Source organism: Bemisia tabaci, chromosome 5 (assembly GCF_918797505.1).
Source record: "Bemisia tabaci chromosome 5, PGI_BMITA_v3".
NCBI classification, from domain to species: domain Eukaryota; kingdom Metazoa; phylum Arthropoda; class Insecta; order Hemiptera; family Aleyrodidae; genus Bemisia; species Bemisia tabaci.
In genome coordinates this window covers 20,968,776-20,988,681 of record NC_092797.1, presented here as the reverse complement: position 1 = coordinate 20,988,681, position 19,906 = coordinate 20,968,776, and the positions used below count along the sequence as shown (strand labels likewise).

Genomic DNA, 19,906 nt, shown 5'->3' with positions numbered 1-19,906 from the left:
TTAAGACGGCCCGCCGGACATTGGTTCGTTTTCATGATAAACACAGACCCAAAAATAAATTGAGCCCCAAAATGGAATATTCAGAGGCCACTCAAACATCTTGAAGTTACGCCAAACATTATCTAACTTTAAATGGAAGGAGGAGATGGGGGCCCGAACCGTTCACATGGACCAAGAGAATTCAGTTGAGATTCAGAAAGGCGAACATGCGGTGCAATCATACATATTTTTTTAAATCATGAGCGGGAGGGGGGGGATTAAAGAGAAAATAGGGCAGCGCAGACCCCCCCCCCCCTCCTCCTAATGGAACCTAGTCTCACATTGCCGTCGGTGACATGGCCTACCTCTAAACAACTAACTTGATTTCATGAAGCTAGCAGAGACACAAATCTCTAGGGGTTGGGCCGTGAAGCGGCCAGGGGGCGGACCCCATGCTAATGTAAAAATTGTATATGAATCAAATTGCTGATCCGCGTAAAGGACGGAATGTTTACCGAATTCGGCAAGCAAACAACCGTACAAACCGCACCGGCACGGTGCGTTGCACCGCGCGCCGTTGAAACCTAACTCGAGCAACTATATCAACTCTCCGGAGATCAAATTGCATACCTGGCGAGATGAAGGAGTTTTCAATGAATGCGGCTGCAACCAGTTGCCGCGATCTAATTGAGGAGCATTCCGGAAAAGGGGCACATACGCGTATGTGCCCTTTTTCCGGAAATGGCAGAAACGGATTCCTCGCATCCTAATGTACCAATGTCCCGAGTTTCGGCTGAATTGATCAATTTTTGGAGCTAAGAGACCAAGTTTTGTGAGGCTAAGTCAGGCGTATTTCATATTTTCGCCCCTGGGTACGGTCGCCGCGATGCGACGTTGAGGAGATAGCGCGCAGGGCGCAGGCAGGCAGGTGATGGGTACTGATATAAGTAAGGATCCCTCATTCACACCCCTCCCCCTCTTCCCTCTTTCCTTCAGTGCATCGCACTGATTCTACTAATCAATGCAATATCATCGGGTGGCAGTGATTGTCTACGCGTTTTACCGGTCACACGTGAAATTCTGTAATTATTAATAATTCAATTTTTAATGGTCTCTTATGGGTTCCTTTTAATTTTTCGATTTTTTCGCGTGTTTTGCTGTCTTTTTTATTAACGATGATCGAAAATGATCCACCAGCATGTTCGCGATCGAAATTATGATTTATTTTCGTTTAGAAACTCGTTAAAGCCTTGAAAATTTAGCTGTGAAAGCCAAAACCTATAACCACCGGTCCATTTCCCGAAAAAGGGCACATTACGGAAAATTTTAAAAAATTCCTCCCACAACACTGAAAAAAGTGTAAGTTTTACCAATGGTCGTTATTCATTCTAAGGTGTGTGAACGTTCATATGAGTGCCCAAGTTCCGATGTATGTCATCATCAGTGCCCAGAAAGTAGGAATGAAAGCATCAGATGCGTTTTTATCACAACTTGTTTTTTCGGCATGTGCCCTTTTTCCGGAAAAATCCTCAATTGTGTTAAGCAAATGGGTGGTTTTTATACGAGGACTAAAAATAAACAAGTGGTACGGAATATAACAAAATAATATGAACTATGCAAAACTATAATCCAGGTTTCGGAACTTGGCTGTTTTCAAAACGCCTTCAAATGCGACGTGATACCTCACGCATTCCGGAGAGTTCAAATAGTGGTATCATTGCGCCGTAAGAATGTGACGGAAGGTTACAATTGAAACAGCCTTTATGCACGCTGGCCTTTTCGATATCCGTTCACATTTTTGCAGTCATCAATGCATAGCTTATGTGCGCTTCAGCTAGAATTGTATTTAGCCAATGGGTGGTTTTTATACGAGCATTAAGAATAAACGAGTGGTTAGATATGAAAACAAAATAATAAGAACTATGCAAAACGATAATCCGGGTATCGGAACTTGGCTGTTTTTGAAAACGCCTTCAAATGCGGCGTGATACCTTACGCATTCCGGAGAGTTCAAATAGTTGTATCATTGCGCCGTAAGACTGTGACGGAAGATTAAATTAGAAATAGCCTCCATGCACGCTGTACATGTCGATTTCCTTCGACATTTTTGCAGTCGTGAATGCATAGCTTAATTGCGCTCCAGCTAGAATTATTGTGAGCGCCCCGCTTAAACAACGACTGAGCACTCCAGGAACGATGGATGTAGTGGTATTCAACTTATCATCGATTTAAGTGCGAAACCGCGTATCTCCTTCTTTTGCGGTGTATCAGAATCTCCGGTCTTATTTTATCTTTTCAAAGAGAAGGAGCCCAACTTCACAGATTGAACTGTGCAGTGTGCACAGTATATTCCTGTTTCATTGAGGAAGAATCAAGGAAGTTTTAGAAGTTACGTTGACTAGTTTTCCAAAGAAAAAATGAAGTATGACAGTAAATCTGCAACGTCGGAGACGGAGATACGTTGTTTCCGACTTGGCAATGATGTTGATGGTGTGCCTGAATTCATGATACTCTCCAATTTCATAATTTTCTCATTGAGTGGGAAGCGTAATGGCTTTAAAAGGCGTAAATCGTCGTTCCTTTGGCAGTAGGGCGTACCTCGATTCCCGGATGAGCCCCAGAAAGCATGGAATGTATACGTGAAGCAAGGCTCACGTCGCAATTGAGATACGCCCTTACGTCGCACAGTGGATCGAGTCTATTAGAATGGTCGGACACGAAATTTTTGACTAAAACTGTCAATTTTGATGTTTATTCCGTCACATTTCAAATTTTGAGGGGTGCCTCCAGAAGCAAATTTCACGAGGAAACCATTGGAACCACTTTCAGAACCTCAAAAATTCATGTATACGGAGTTATAAGCGTTTAAAGTTTCCAAATTTTGCCCGACCTCTCCTATTGACTCGATTCACTGTGCGTCCGAGGAGCGACGAAATGACGCACGTGCAAATGAGAACCATAGAAATGGTTGTCTCCATCGGAGTGGAGGAAAAGGAAAATAAGGGGACGAAGGAGACCAGCGGGATGGTACTTCAGGGGTTGATAAAGTGATGCATTTTTGATTATTTACTAAGGGGAAGAATGAGCGAAAATCGCAGTGAAAATCTCATGGTGTAAATCTCTGAGAACTTCTGTGGAGGGCTTCAGACCTGTCACTTTGGAGAGTGCTACATAGTTCAGCCTTGTCTCCTCGTCTAGAACCCTAAATTGAGGGACTTGGAAGGCAAGAGACGTAGGTGCAGTTTTTTATATTTCGAGAAGCAAGTGCTTGAAGTTTCAAAATTACATGGATGAAAAGCGGAAGAAAAGTTCTAACTGACTTTTTACTTCTTAAAAATTAGAATTTGGGAGAGAATATTTCACAGAATATGCATTAAGACAGGTTTTACTTGAAATTATTAATATTTAATTTTTTTTAAAAAATGTACTTATGCGCCTTGTCCTCAAAGACTCTCAATAGCCACATCGGTTATTGCCAAATTTAACAAGGAGATTTTGTTTTTAACGTGAGAACGTTCGTGCGGATTCCTTTGAAAATTTTAAGGAATTTGCTTTGTACTATGGAGAAAATTCACTGAAATTTGCACAAAATTCTGCACGACCGTTTTCATGTAAAAAATTGAATTGCCCGATCAAATTTGGTAATAGCTCATGTGGCTTGGTTCCTTTCTGTTTAACGCGGTCCAATTAAAGATGTCAAATTCAGAATTATATTGCAATAAGGCAAATGCTCGTTTGAAAATGTATGCCCCCCCCCCCCATAGCAATTTCTTTTAATTCTTGAGTTTTTGTGAGTTTTTTCGGTAACTTGATGCGAATTATAGCTGAGATTTTCAATATGGAAAACAATCAAGATCAATGAAGGCTTGCTTGACATTCCAACGGTTCCAGTAAAGTCATTTTGTCTCTGATCTCCTTGAAAGAAGAGACAAAAGAGAGAGCCTTCTCGATCCTGTAATTTTAAATGTTTCGCCTCCTAATGAGTTCGTCTTTTTATAACGTGGCTGAATTTTCAGTTCTCTCGCGAAAATTTAGAAGTCCTCTGTAGATTTGTACGTCTTATCATGCATTAAGTCCATTTCAACTGAGGTATTCATAATTGGAAACGCCTTCAACTAGACTGCATGCAATAAGCATACCATGCTTGAAACCCAATATTTTGCTGTGGTCACAAGGTAAGGTTTTAAAGACAACGAAAATGGTTCTCCATAATAAATCAGCTGCAAAAGGAATGCGTTCGGAACTCCGAAATAGTGAGTGCTCATGTAAGATCAAAAATGATTAGCGAACCAACATTCATTATTACGATGGACAAGCGACACACTAAGGTAATTGGTTTAGCCATGTGCACAGAATGCTGAAAGAAAGATTTTTGGAAAAAAGTCCTGAAATGGGTGCCTCCGGTAGGCCTTGTCTCCACGAGCCGTTTCACGAGATTTGTCCCAGGGAAAAATCCCACTTACGAAGTTGGGAAAAATATTGAGTTAATCAATATTTTCCCCAGTACCAAGTATGGTACTTGTACCCCTAGGACCCACTGAGAGAAGAAGATGTGAAAACGAATTGTGCGATATTTTATTCATTACAGTCGAACCTCGATAACTCGAAGCTGAAGGGAAGCGATGAAAAATTCGAGTTATTGAGGTTTCGAGATTATCGAGGTTTCGAGTTAACGAGGTTTGGAGATGAAAAATTCGAGTTATCGAGGTTGGAGGTTCGAGGTTGGTGCTAGGTCAATTTAGAAAAAAAAAAAACCGTTATTTGTTTTACGTTATCATAATAAGGGAATATTGGGGAATGAAAGTAGGAACTAATATTTAACCCCACGTCCGATCGGGGTAGGACAATGGTTTATTATTGGAAAAAATATGTACACAAAATTCACTCTCCCGTTTCCTTTTGCAGCCACGTGCCCCGTCACTTTTTGAAAGTTCAAGGATCTTCTCCTCGTTTTTTAATATCGTTGAGAGGGTGCTGGGTGGGATACCGAACTCTTTTGCAATTTGTTCCTTTGTCTTCGCACCTCTGTTTTTCACCGCCTCCAATATGCTCACTTTTTGGGCGACACTCAACGCGGAACACTTGCGCATTTTTTTTAACGCGTCACAACATTAACTGATGATAAACTGATTAACCTGCCACCGCTGATTGCCTGCGGCCGCCTTGAGATTATCTGGGCCGAAGCATCCTTCGAGTTATAGAGGTTTTTCTCCAATTCCTTCGAGTTACTGAGGTACATATTTGACACATGGTAGTTGCCTTCGAGTTATAGAGGTAAACCGCCGATTCCTTCGAGTTACTGAGGTACAAATGAGCCTCAAATGTCTTCGAGTTAACGGAACAAATTTTCGAGTTATCGAGGATTTTGGCCTTCTGCGGAAGGGAACGACATTTTCTTCGAGTTATTGAGGTTTTCGAGTTATCGAGGTTCGAGTTATCGAGGTTCGACTGTACTACATTGTTAATGTTTGTTTAGTTGAAATAATGTGTCTAATTGTCAATTGAGTGCAATTATTATTTTAATCCCGGTTAAACACTCGACTTTAACCAATTTATCTTCCCGCGAAAACTAGTCGCAGGACTGTATGAGCCCCGTCCCGTGGAGACGGTAACTGGGAAAAATCCCAGAAGTTTCATTCCTGCGATTCGAACTTGGGACAAATCCCATGAAAACGTTCCGTGGAGACAAGGCCTGATGAAGGTGCTATAATTTATGAAGCCGTTACAGATGTCTTCGTTAATTGCAAACCAGAGGTTAACGAAGAAGAGAAAAATAAATCTATTCAGACGGTAGCAATGGGCTTTAGAAACGCCTTCAATTTGATCACAAGCAACACAAATGACACACTCTAGACAAAGTTGTGAAAAAGGTGTTGGGGTGGCTTGTTCTTGTGACTTCATACCTATCGAAATTCAGCTGAGGGTAGTGAAAACTTGATGTTCTCAAACGTCTTGTCAGTGACAATTTTTTTCCCCCCTCAATTTACTTTATTTTTTAGAATTAAAGGGATTGATATTAGAGGGTCACAGACCTGACAACAATATCTGACAAGGGAACCCAGTCTAACATCCCCTCTCTCTCCCCTCAGTTTTGTACTGGTAGGTATGCTCATTAGAGTTAAACATTTTTTTGACTCTAATTTAAATATTTGGAATTTCTCTGCTTTGATTTCCCGCGAAATGGTGTGGACCCGGCACCATTTCCCCACCTTTGTGACATACAGTTTCGGGCCATATTTTTAGCGTTTTTCCTCGTTAGGTATATCCAGAAAAATTCCATTTTCTTTAATATATAACTTAGTTAATGAATAAATAGGGATATGTACTGAGTGATCCAATAGTGCCCCATCACCTTCTCGCCTTCTCTGGGGTGGTCCCCTTAAAATTTTGAGGGGTGCAAATAAAAGTTCAAAGGGGTCCTCTAAAGGGCTTTTACATACTTTCAAGTTTCGATCTTAACTTTTTCAAAAGTTCCAATTTCGTTCATTTATTCAGTTAATATGTTAAAAATGTTCACTTTAAAGGAAGATACATGCAGGTCAATTTTTTTGCTTTTAGATCACTGTTTCATCAGAGTTACTTCAATGTTTCCAGTAGGTATGTTGAGAAAATTAAAAGTAGATACCTAGATGATAGGAGAGGTCAACGTTCTGATTGCCAATTTCCTGGCCAGGGCCGGATTTACATTTTTAGCGCCTTAGGCTAAACTTAGGGTGGCGCCCCTAAAAGTAGGCGCTCTCGTGGAGGGGGGGTTCCAGACGCCCCTCCCCTCCAGATCAGAAGGAGGATGTTAGGCGTCAGGAAAATGTTCAAATTCACCTTTAAAAAAACACGATTTTAAACAGTTTTGAGGAACGTTTACGTTTTGATAAGTCACTTTTTTTAATAAATTCTCAAAAATTTTGCGCCCCAGGCTATAGCCTATGTAGCTTATTGGTAAATCCGGCCCTGTTCCTGGCAGAACATGTTGATTGCGAGTTTCATCATGAACTCTTTAGTCTTTCTGCGGAATTAATCTAGTCAAGCTAAGGGCATTGCAATGCTGTGTAGTAAGTCTGAAACTTCTGTCTTCAGGATAATTTGAAAATTTGGACAGTATTTTTTTCATTTGAGAATGAGTGGGTATCAACAAAAAATACAAAAAAGGCTGGATGTGCCATTTCATGGCATATTCTCACTGATGTTCTTTTACAACTGTTACTTAGAGGGTGGATTACTATTCAGTATTAAACGAGATCATTCTGGGGGCATCTACCTAATCGAAGTGTGAGATGGGCGGTGATTTCAGAAATGAAGAAATAATTAGGTATTGAAGATGAGGGGTTATTACAGATGAAGGAGTTTAAAAAACATTAGTCATGAGGAATTGCAATTGAATTTTAAATGAAAACTATTGGTGAGGAAATAGTCAGTATCTCGCAACGAAGAAATGAACACAATTTGAACACAAGACCTAATTACATCAACTTGAGCTACAACTTTTATGTCTCAGGCACTTTGATCGAATTAATCTAGATAAAATGGATTTTTCCGAGTCTTAATGTGTCAAGGCTTCCTACTCCTTCATCTGTGATATCCCGGAAAGCATGATAAATTCCAGATGGCTTCAGTTAATTTTTTACTAAATTTTGGTGCTATTAGCTTTAAAGAAAATCTGGATTGTAGGGGCTTGGGAAACAAGGCGCATAGGTGCAGTTTTGGAGATTTCAAGATATATGTGTTACAAGTTTCAAAATTACATAGAATTCAATGGTGGATGGAAAGTTCAGATTTAATTTTGGATGCTTATTATGAGTTAGATTAAAGTAGTTAGTTTTAAACAGAATATTCTTGATATTAGTTATGGTTGCCATCACTATCTCAATTTCTTCAAAAACTGCATTTATGCACCTTATCCTACAGACCCCTTCATTAAGAATAAAAATATTTTTTTTTAAATTTTGGAAGGAACAAACTGAAGAGGTGCGTTTAGGATTCACTTTTGACTTTTATTTAGCTTTTCTAGAATTCAAATGAATTTCTTGAATGAAATTGGTAAAAAAAAACATTGAAATAAAAACGGTTTAAATTACAGGTAAAATTTGAGTGTCACAAATTACATACCTATACTAAAATACACTAGAGAATTATTAATGCTCCATGGTCAGACATTTAAATGAGATTTTTTTAGTATACAAGCGATCACAACTCAATCATTCTGTCATTTCAATAACTCAACAAAACGCTACTCAGGTACTCGTGACAGACAAAATGGCAACTGAAAGTTGAAAAAGTGAGTTGCCTCACTCAAAATATCAGATGGCTTAAATGCTACTGGAATAAAAATTTTAAGGAAAGAAAAAAGCCTTTTTTTTGGAATGAAACATGTAGGATTACAAGCCACCACGAAGTCGCAAAACTAAGTGGAGAGTGGATTCTTTTTGAATGTTGTAGTCGGATAGGGTGCGGCCATCTTCCAATTGTTTACCAGCGAAGATGAGACGTTGCTGGTCTGGAGGGATACCTTCCTTGTCTTGGATCTTGGCCTTGACATTCTCAATTGTGTCAGAGGCTTCTACCTCCAAGGTGATAGTCTTTCCTGTGAGGGTCTTGACAAAAATTTGCATACCACCACGAAGACGGAGAACTAAATGGAGAGTAGATTCCTTCTGGATGTTGTAGTCTGATAAAGTGCGGCCATCTTCCAATTGTTTACCAGCGAAGATGAGACGTTGCTGGTCTGGAGGGATACCTTCCTTGTCTTGGATCTTGGCTTTAACATTTTCAATGGTATCAGAGGCCTCGACTTCCAAGGTGATGGTTTTTCCTGTGAGAGTCTTGACGAAAATTTGCATACCACCACGGAGACGAAGAACTAAATGAAGAGTTGATTCCTTCTGAATGTTGTAGTCAGAAAGGGTACGGCCATCTTCCAGTTGTTTACCAGCGAAGATGAGACGTTGCTGGTCCGGAGGGATACCTTCCTTGTCTTGGATCTTAGCCTTGACATTTTCAATGGTGTCAGAAGCCTCGACTTCCAAGGTGATGGTCTTTCCAGTGAGGGTCTTGACGAAAATTTGCATACCACCACGAAGACGGAGAACTAAATGGAGAGTAGATTCCTTCTGGATGTTGTAGTCTGAAAAGTGCGGCCATCTTCTAATTGCTTACCAGCGAAGATGAGACGTTGCTGGTCTGGAGGGATACCTTCCTTGTCTTGGATCTTGGCCTTAACATTTTCGATAGTATCGGAGGCCTCAACTTCCAAGGTGATGGTCTTTCCTGTGAGGGTCTTGACGAAAATTTGCATACCACCACGCAGTCTGAGAACTAAATGAAGAGTTGATTCTTTTTGGATGTTGTAGTCGGATAAGGTGCGGCCATCTTCTAATTGTTTACCGGCGAAGATGAGACGTTGCTGGTCTGGAGGGATACCTTCCTTGTCTTGGATCTTGGCCTTGACATTTTCGATGGTGTCGGAAGCCTCAACTTCCAAGGTGATGGTTTTTCCTGTGAGAGTCTTGACGAAAATTTGCATACCACCACGGAGACGGAGAACTAAATGGAGAGTAGATTCCTTCTGGATGTTATAATCAGAAAGGTACGGCCATCTTCCAGTTGTTTACCAGCGAAGATGAGACGTTGCTGGTCCGGAGGGATACCTTCCTTGTCTTGGATCTTGGCCTTAACATTTTCGATAGTATCAGAGGCCTCAACTTCCAAGGTGATGGTTTTTCCTGTGAGAGTCTTGACGAAAATTTGCATACCACCACGGAGACGGAGAACTAAATGGAGAGTAGATTCCTTCTGGATGTTATAATCAGAAAGGGTACGGCCATCTTCCAGTTGTTTACCAGCGAAGATGAGACGTTGCTGGTCTGGAGGGATACCTTCCTTGTCTTGGATCTTGGCCTTGACATTTTCGATGGTGTCAGAAGCCTCAACTTCCAAGGTGATGGTTTTTCCTGTGAGAGTCTTGACGAAAATTTGCATACCACCACGGAGACGGAGAACTAAATGGAGAGTGGATTCCTTCTGGATGTTATAATCAGAAAGGGTACGGCCATCTTCCAGTTGTTTACCAGCGAAGATGAGACGTTGCTGGTCAGGAGGGATACCTTCCTTGTCTTGGATCTTGGCCTTGACATTCTCGATGGTGTCAGAGGCTTCTACCTCCAAGGTGATGGTCTTTCCTGTGAGGGTCTTGACGAAAATTTGCATACCACCACGAAGACGGAGAACTAAATGGAGAGTAGATTCCTTCTGGATGTTGTAGTCTGATAAAGTGCGGCCATCTTCTAATTGCTTACCAGCGAAGATGAGACGTTGCTGGTCCGGAGGGATACCTTCCTTGTCTTGAATCTTAGCCTTAACATTTTCAATGGTATCGGAGGCCTCAACTTCCAAGGTGATGGTCTTCCCTGTGAGGGTCTTGACGAAAATTTGCATACCACCACGCAGTCTGAGAACTAAATGAAGAGTTGATTCTTTTTGAATGTTGTAGTCGGATAAGGTGCGGCCATCTTCTAATTGTTTACCGGCGAAGATGAGACGTTGCTGGTCTGGAGGGATACCTTCCTTGTCTTGGATCTTGGCCTTGACATTTTCGATGGTGTCGGAAGCCTCAACTTCCAAGGTGATGGTCTTTCCAGTGAGGGTCTTGACAAAAATTTGCATACCACCACGGAGACGGAGAACTAAATGAAGAGTAGATTCCTTCTGAATGTTGTAGTCAGATAAGGTGCGGCCATCCTCTAGTTGTTTTCCAGCGAAGATGAGACGCTGCTGGTCTGGAGGGATACCTTCCTTGTCTTGGATCTTGGCCTTGACATTCTCGATGGTGTCAGAGGCTTCTACCTCCAAGGTGATAGTCTTTCCGGTTAGTGTCTTGACGAAGATCTGCATTTTTTTCCTGAAACAGAGGAAAATCCCAAGTTGAAGAGAGGACGGAATGACATTGGGACAACAAAAAGGAAAGTAAGTAGCTTGTTTAAAGCTGATGGAGAAAAATTTCATGCAGTTAATGAACTTATTCTATCTGCAAAGCTGGCACTAAATACAACCTAAGGTACAGCTGGAATCTCCATTAAAAATTACGATTTTCTTTTGAATTCTACTACTGAATGAGGTAGATGATATTTAAAGGATTAGAGAAACAATATTCTCAACTTGCCGAAGAAGAGGCTCGACTCAGAAGTATAATTGAAGTTTAAAGAGTATTTTAAATTAGCTTGTCTAATAGGTACAAGCAGACCCATTGTGCCGTGAATGAAGAGCATAGAATGAGCCTTCACAAACCATAAAAATGTCATTGAAATGTTGCCGCATTTACAATGCACATCTCAAAAACAGAGAATAGAGTGAAAAAAAAAAAAAATAATTAAAAAAATTAAGTATTTACTTTTTTTGCTGGTCGTGATGTCTTTCTGATGTTTACGCTTAGTTTCACCTTTGGGCATTTTCTTTCGTTTAAATGGAGTCTCTTCAGAGGAACAATCATGTTGTGCTAATGTACATTTTTGACAAATTTTGCAATGATTCCATGACGGTTTGACACATTTCTGACAACTGTCACAATGATTATAAGTGCTGCCATTTTTGGATGTGCAATCATTACACTTGGAGCAATGTCTGTTTTTGTCACTGACCCATTTACAGCACAGCTCACACAAATGATACCCATCCGACTTGGGTAATGGAAACTTTTTGACATTGGTGAAAATTCTAACGGGGGATCCTTGCTTTCTACCACCAGCATTGAATTTTTTGTGATTTATGTAGTTGACTTCATAGTCAAGCATAATCAAATCAGGAAAATAATTCGATACTTGTTTTTCCATGAAGTAAGGCAATACCAACAATACTGGAGGCTTTGACAAATTACATTCAGAGATGATTTTTGACAGAGATGTACTGATCGGCTCCAAAAGAGCACCAAATGGTGGGTCTACAACAATCGCACATTTTGAGGTGGCAACAAATTTTTTCAAACTATCTAAGCCATTGTCAGAAAAGAAATGAAAATTGCTCATGTTAAACCATAAGAATTCAGTGCTGTCATAGAAAGAGGCATAACGGTGGTCGATGTCTAAAAGCAAGCTGGGTAGCTGGCAATTTTCTTTCAATGATGGTGTTCCAATGAAGATTAATTTTTCTACATTGAGAGATGTTAAGCCTGATACGAAGCAACCGACTGTAGAGGGACTGAACAAGAACTGAGACTCTTTCTTAGCACTTTCTTGTAATCTAATGAGTTCTGAAGGATGAGACAGTGAATAGTCTGATATGCTAGTGATCACATCATGACTTTTGTGGGCAGAATTAACACCTTCAGACACAAACAAGCAGCAACAAGTGTTGCAATACCCTCTCCTGCTCGGTGAAGCTTTCTTAACTTCACCTAAAACAGTGTTCAACTTGTTATATTTTAGTTTCGGTCGAAGTTTATCTCTAGCAATTGACCACGCTAACTTTTTCCCTTCTGTTATTTTGTCATCTTCCCAAAGGAAAAAGTCACAATATTTCCTATCTCTGTAGGCTGAACAAGCATAAAATCTTCGGGCTTCAACTCCTCGAGAGAACAATAGGGTTGGTCCATGAGGACATTCAGGAGGGTTTTCTGTGTTAGCTGGATGCAGGATAATTTTCTTTTCTTCATGCATCTCTCCAATGAACCACTGGTAACAAACCAAAGTAAAACCAAACCTAATTTGATGTGCTTTCTTCAAATAATATCAGCAGATAGACATGAGGAAAATGAAGAGAACAAATGATTTTTCAATTAGGCCTAGAAGTACAGAACAATAGTCAACCCTGACTTCTGAAGGCAAAGTAGAAAAAAACTTCAAGCTACAACCACAATTACAATGAATGCGTCAATGATGGATATTACTGTAAGTATTGCTGCCACTTGAGACTATGGGATTTTTGAAATCTGATCTAAGCATAGCTGAACAATGTTGAATCAGCACACAAATGTCTTCAGATTTTAACTGAACTGAAGTTGAAGTATACATGCAGTCCAACTATCAGTGATTTTTCGGAGGTTCTTGGCATCGTTGAGCTGGCATGCAATATGCTACACCAACAAGCCAAAAGTCTTGGCAGATTTTCACTCCTAAGTAAAAAATAGGGCAATAGCCTCTGCGCATGGGTCCGAAGTATCATTTTCAACTAAATAATGCATAATCTGGAGAAATGATTTAGCTATGAAATGGTCATTACATTAGATACGATGGGTCGACCTCAATATCAGATTCCTTTGTTTTCTTCCTCAGCCAGATCCTAGTGATATTTCTCAAAATTCCAATTTCTTTTGTTGAAAATGATTCTTGAAGCTCATAAACAGGGACTAGAAAATCAGAATCAAGCAAGATTTTTGAGCTAGTTGATGCAATACAACGCAAGCCAGTTCGACCACACACAGGACCTGGAATTAATCACCTACAGAACAAAGCTATGCTATAACAATGCATTGGAAATTTAGGGTGGAAAATTCCATGAGTCTACAGTAACCTGCAACGTCACAGATGTGGCATCACACTGCACTTGAGCTGAACTTTTAATCACATACATAATGCATTGGCTGCAGCTTGTTTGGGCAAAGTTGAAAATGGCAAAGGCCGACACCATATCTCCTATTCTCATCAATACATTGAGACAGAACTGACTACTGAGAGGCACGAGAAAACTACCGATGTTAAGGATAATCAAATTCACTGAATAATTTTCTAGCTCTACATGCATTCAACTGGGTCGACTTGAAAAAAATGAGGCCTAAAATTGCTTCCAGTGAGGGGAGACCTATCGAAGTTCAGAACTTACCAGATCAACAGAATGTTTTCATTGATGCTTCAAAATCCAATAGAAAGTAATGTAGAATACAAAAATGCAGCGAAAATGCTTTAGAAAGATGAATAATTGACTGAGGGAATGGAGAAATGGTGATGTACCCAGCAGTGGCTGATGCAATCATAAGACAAAGACTGGAAATGAGGTCAGAGCCTAAGAAAATTAGCTGACCTCGTAGGAAAAGAATTCTACGATCAACTGATACGAGACATTAAAAAGGACGCTCCTTTAGAGTTGAAAGCGATGTGAATGCTGAAATGAGCGAGAAATCAGGAAACTCAGAATCCTAATGATACAAGTAGTCAGGCTGGCACAGACAAAGGAAGTCAAGGGAGTGCCTCATTAGCCCCAGTTCTGTTAAAATGGGGCCCAAGTAGCTAAAACTTTCTTCAAATTTACGACAGCTTATTTCAAAAGTAACTCCTTTCGAAAAGGCTTAAAAGTACTTCAAAATTACAAGATTGATAGCAAAACATAGGGCAAGAATGACAAGATGGCGATTGCTTTGTCACGATTTTCACAAGAGACCATTTGTAACTGCATAGGAAGAAAATGGAAAGAGAGAAAGAGTATTTCTTACCGATTTTAAACTTGATAGAGGGCGAAATATTCACACTTGATAAATTTAAATGAGACTACAAAGGTTTTTTCTACTAAAATCAGTAAAGAACTTAGAACGAAACACCTTCAACCACTTTCAGTACTTGATCGAATGTGAGTTTGTGAAAACGTAAAATGACGACCAATGAGGAAAAGCAGTGAATTAATACGAGGGAACAGCTGACGCTGACTCACTGTATTCAATTTCGATTGGCTGTTGCTCGTGTGACGTAGAACCACATGACGAGGTACCAACTTATGAAACAAAGAAGAGACTACGTCCTCACCCTTGCAAACCGCATTACCAATGAATGCGCTGATATGAAATTTAAGTGAAATCATTTGTCACAGTTGGCCCTCCTTGAACTTCACGCTTGGCCTCCTCATCAATTCTCTCCCCTCCCCTTCCCTCTAAAAATTCTAGAAATAGATAATGATGATTGCGCACTTCGACGCCACGTATACTTATTATGTGTGTACCTCTTATCGTCTTATCACGTGATCATTGAGTGCACTAATACATTTTACCAAGGATGTCAAATGGACCGAACTAAATCCTTATTACCCCAGTTACTTCCACGTCCTCTTCTTTAAGGTGGAGGTACATACTAAACAAATCGACGTTAAGTTGCCGCATGAAGTAAAGCGGATAGGAGGGAGGGGGCTGCTATTATTTTTTTTATGGTTTGCTTCAATCCTTCGCCAAAAATTTTTTGAAGATGCTCACGCACAAAATAAAAACAACGCGCTACTAAAAATAATCAAATAGGAGCAGACATTTGGAAATAGCGATACGTTTCTTTGTTGCCTCTTCGTCTATATTTGTACAAAATAAAACAAAGAAACAGTGGAACAGACTCTTCTTCGGAAAAATCGGAGGCGCGCTGCATGGCAACGCTGGTTTGAGCATAATCAAACAAAAGACTTGCACCGTCGGCGAAAATATTGTTTGACAATACTTATGATTTATGAACAGAGTGCATAAATAAAGTGACAGTCTGACAAGAAATTTGCGCAGCTTACTTATCGTAAAGGGTCTTGCAAGAGTCCGAGCATAGAGATTACCTATCAGTTATTGAAGAGAGCTTTCACATTTGCATTGAATGCGCGTTCCAAATTTTCTGGAACGTGCCAAGTACTTGTGCCTATTTAGATGCTTTGGACCGTGAACTACTCGGACACCCCCCCCCCCCCCCCCGCCCACTAGTCGCTGTGGCTTCAACTTAACCAGCCTTTGCTGGTGACCTTTGATGATCTAAATTAACGAGCCTCAACATGAAGTTGTGTGAACCAAAATTTGTAAAAGAAAGAAGAAAAAAAACTAGAAGTACTTAAGCTAAAATTAGGTAGGTACCTACCTACTTTGTTTGGAGAGAGGGGAAGGGGGTAAGGTAAATGAGGGAACAGGCAAGCCGCCAGTATGGCCTTTGTCTAGGTCTTATATCCATTATTATTGCCAGATCTTCAATCACGTGACTCTGTAGGTCTCAAAATGGTAAAAAAAAAGAGGGCTTCTTGACCAATAAGTATAAGCGATAAGAGTCTATTATTTAGTGGTGTTTCTCGCATATTAATAATATTTAGCCAACTGCTTGGTTTTTTGTCTTTCTTTGTTTGAAGCAAAAGATAGTGTATTTCATATCTCAGACTTGCGGCAATTGCCGTTTTTGAGTTTGAGGGCGCAGCTTCTGCCAAACTTAAAGGGACGAGAGCCATAGCAGGAGCTTATGAACGCATCGCACTGTTTCAAAATTTCAACACACGCATCGTTTCTTAATCATGTTTTATTGACTAACTGTTGTATTAGTTACATTGAAAATTTTAGGATACTGGGCCGCTTCGTGATCCAACCCCTCTGCGCCTTAAGCGTTACCTATGCATTTTTCCTTTGATTTTGAATTGTACCTAGGATAGAATTTCCGTTAAACCACAACCTTTCTAGAGTAAGTTCATGAGTTTTCGAATGAAACTCTGCAACGTTAATGCGACCAAGTCTTTCTAGTTATCATACATTCAATTTGCAAAGTAGTTCGTTCTTGGCTGCATATTCTAGGAGCGCGACGGGGTATGGAGGTGGATGTTGCAATTTGTGCAATCGATGACGTCATGGTACAGCTTTACGAGGCTGCGGTATACCTAATAACGTCATCGGCCGCCGAAAATTTGTTTTTTCTGTCTCTTTGATGCTTAGCTTTGGTTTCAAACTTTGGGCCTTTACTTAACGAGATAGGCTTCTTCCGCTGATTTTTATTGTTAGCTTAGGGTTTTTCATACTTCTTTTGGACTGTTCCTAACTTTTTTTTTGCTGAAAGGCCCCTGCCTTCCAATGTTCACTCAGTGATTACTAAAATTTTTCTCTTTTTTGTCTCTTTTCGTAGGTATTTCGGGCTTTGGGTGACCCATAAATCTGAAGGGCCCACAAGGCCCTTGGGGGCCCTTCGATTCTTGGGCCCTTTTGTAGATCCTTGGGCCTGGGCTGGGCCCCCGCCACCCTTTAGATCCTTGATCCTTTAGGGACCCCATTTAATCGGGTACGGGATCCGGGACAGTGAGGGGAGAGGCATTCCAAGTCCAAGTCCGTGATTTGAAATTTCTCGGGCCAAAAAACGGGAAGGGGTGAGGGAAGTAGAGGGGCGGGAGGGGGGATGATTTTGGAATTTTATCGACATGGGGGGGAGGCCCTAGAAAAAATTTTGCAGGGGGGCCCAGCGGAAGTCCGTTACGCCACTGCTCCAGGGTGTCTAGTTTTTTTCAATTTAGGTAATCCTGATTTTTCCTTATATTTGACCGCTAAATCCTGATTTCATAAGTTTTCCAAATCCTGATTTTTTGCGGAGAAAAATTAGGCAAATGTAACTTCACAAAACTAGCTCGATTAAAAAAATCCGATATGACGGCCGATTTTTTCTTAAATCCTGATTGACCTCAAATCCTGATAGAATCGAGAAATTCCTGATGCTGGACACCCTGCCCCCCCCCCCCTTCCTTTCCATCTTTAAGATATAATGTTTGTTTACAATGACGTCTTCGTGAAGTTATCGATTTGATTCGAAGCGGACAAGGCAGCAGTAAGCATAGCAGGAGCGTAAGTTCTCTGTCTCTTTGTGCTGCCTCAAAATGTCCGCGTGTCCATGCCCTTGCTCTCAGCTCAATGCCTCGTTTAAAATAACGCCGAACATTGCGATGGCTTTCCACGCGGCGGCGATGAGACGAGAACGAGTCGCGCTGACAACGAAAACGAGATGTTCGAGCCAGAATAAAATTAAGGCAATAAAAAAAACCACCAAGGTCATGGACCTCGGCCTCGCCCGGGGTTCAATCTCGCTCGGCGGAAAATGTTTCGCAGAAAGAACATACATTGCGGCAGTTTTGAGGAAGAGTGTGCTTTGAAAACCCCAGCATTGTTTTCACGTGAAAAAATGCGTAAACATGCTGCCGTTCTAAGGCAAAACGCCGTCTGAACCTTTAAGCATTGTCAAATTTCATTTTATAAAACATGAATTTCCCAGTAAACTCATGAATATTTTTCGGATAATTTTTTTCGGCATTTCACCTAAACCCAAGTAGCAGTGATCGCGATAAATTGCGATTTAATCGGAGAATGTAATCGCGATTTTATCGACGTCGCGATTTATTGCAATATTATCGGATAAAAAATCGCGATAAATTGCAATAAAATCGCGATTTTATCGACGGCGATTCATCGCAATATTATCGGGAGAAAAAATCGCGATAAAATTGCAATAAAATCGCGATTTTATCGAACGCAATTTTATAGAGATAAAATTGCAATAAATTGCAATTTTTCATCAACGCCCACGAACGCATGAATGACGCTTATGAAAGATGTTTCTATGCCGCCGCCGCCGTTTTTACCGAGGTCCGTTGGTACCTTACCATCTCATTTTTTTATCAATTATTGGTAATGTTACAAAGACAGACTGGTAAGCTTACCTAAAAACCGGTATTTTTACTGATTTTTTTCAGGTAAGAATACCACTTTTATTGGTAATCAATTCCCGTAACTTTACCATTTTATCTCGGTAATTCTACCACAGTCGATAAAAAATATGGCGTTTTACCAAGGTCCATCGGTAACTTTGCCATCTTACTACTATTGGTAATTTTACAGAGACAGAATGATGAGATCACCAATAGAACATTATTTACCAACCGTACTTCAAGGTATGAAATGTAATGCAGAGGAGGGAAAATAAAAAAAAATTCCAATGAAAACTTGGTGTCAGTCCACGCAATGACAAAAGTTGTAATGTTGCGAAGCGCCGATCCACCTAAGAGGCTTCAATTCGCCTACGTCAGTCATGTAGGGGCCATAGCCTAGTGGCAAAGTCCTGGCCTTACACCGCACCGTGGCGATTGGGGTTCGAATCCCCGCGGAGGATCCGGGGATTTTACGCTCGTCTTCGTCAAAGGACCTGACGGCTGAACCTAACGGCAATCGGCTAATAGCGTAGAACCCTTTTTTGGGCGATTTTATCAGCGATAAAATCGCAGGATCATCAACATCTGAGCGATTATCTCGATCTTATCGCGATAAAATCGCAATTTTTTCGGGCCGATAAAATCGCAATAAAATCGCGAAAAGATCGAGGATAATCGCTCAGATGTTGATGATCCTAGCGATTTTATCGCCGATAAAATCGAGATAATCGCGATTTTATCGGCGATAAATCGCGATTTTTCCGTTGAAAATGCTACTTGGGAAGGTCCGGAAAAACTCAAAGAAAAGTATTCATTACTTTCTTTGAAAATGAACGTTTCATCGGAGGAAATTTGGCAACTCTCGAATATTAATACGGCGTGTTTCCCTAGCAAGGCAGAATGTTCGCAGAGGCGGATTCAGCAATTTGGCAACACTGGATTTCCTCCATTTAAACTTATGTTAAATCATCGATTCTTGTCGGAGCACCTGACCCCTCCAAGAATCGATACATTTCCATGGGTTTAAATGGGGAATAACAATGTTGCCAACTTGTTGGATCCGCCAAAGAAATGATGACACATATTCACTCCATGTTTGGCAGAGGAGCATGGTTTCTTACACAGAAAAGTGCAATTCAATTTTATGAAAAACACCCAGAATGTAAAATTTACAACTTCTGCCGCTGACCTTCCATTGTATTATTTCTTCCAAACCACGCGTGTCAAGCCGCCAAGTGAACGTGCCGGAGGAGGAGGGGTGCATAAGACACGTTTACTCGTGTTGGGCACATTTTTTGTGAAAGCCCTGTTAACACTAGCAAAAGTTCCCGGAACTTTGCGCAAAAGTTAAGTTCCGTAAACCTATCTCTGTGTGGACAAGGCCTTTCGTTTACAAGAAATGAACGAAAAAATTATGAAAGAATAAACATGAATGTGGTTTCATAATTTTAATTTCCGCCACCGCGCCAATCGCTCTGTTTTAGGCGCAATGCTTGAAGTATGATCCCTACAGTCTTGTAGGCGCTATGCGTTTCACACTGACCGCTACTGACCG

General features: G+C 40.7%; 2 protein-coding genes across 2 annotated transcripts; both read right to left on the bottom strand.

The window, feature by feature from the left end:
• Positions 1–7,946: 7,946 nt before the first annotated feature.
• LOC109036602 (polyubiquitin-A) lies at positions 7,947–14,614 on the bottom strand. The gene is given in 4 exon segments (XM_072300415.1): positions 7,947–9,103; positions 9,106–9,558; positions 9,561–10,870; positions 14,390–14,614. Coding segments are annotated over 3 exon segments (2,508 nt in total). The 5' UTR covers positions 10,864–10,870; positions 14,390–14,614; the 3' UTR covers positions 7,947–8,351.
• LOC109036557 (rRNA N(6)-adenosine-methyltransferase ZCCHC4) lies at positions 10,949–12,620 on the bottom strand. Its single transcript, XM_072300654.1, has 2 exons — positions 11,607–12,620; positions 10,949–10,954 (listed from the first exon to the last, which is right to left on the bottom strand). Exons 1-2 carry the CDS (start codon positions 12,618–12,620, stop codon positions 10,949–10,951), a joined length of 1,020 nt encoding a protein of 339 aa, XP_072156755.1.
• Positions 14,615–19,906: the final 5,292 nt, after the last annotated feature.

Excerpts from the sequence above, each read along its gene's own strand:
- LOC109036557 (XM_072300654.1), bottom strand. The coding sequence starts at position 12,620 with ATGCATGAAGAAAAGAAAATTATCCTGCATCCAGCTAACACAGAAAAC.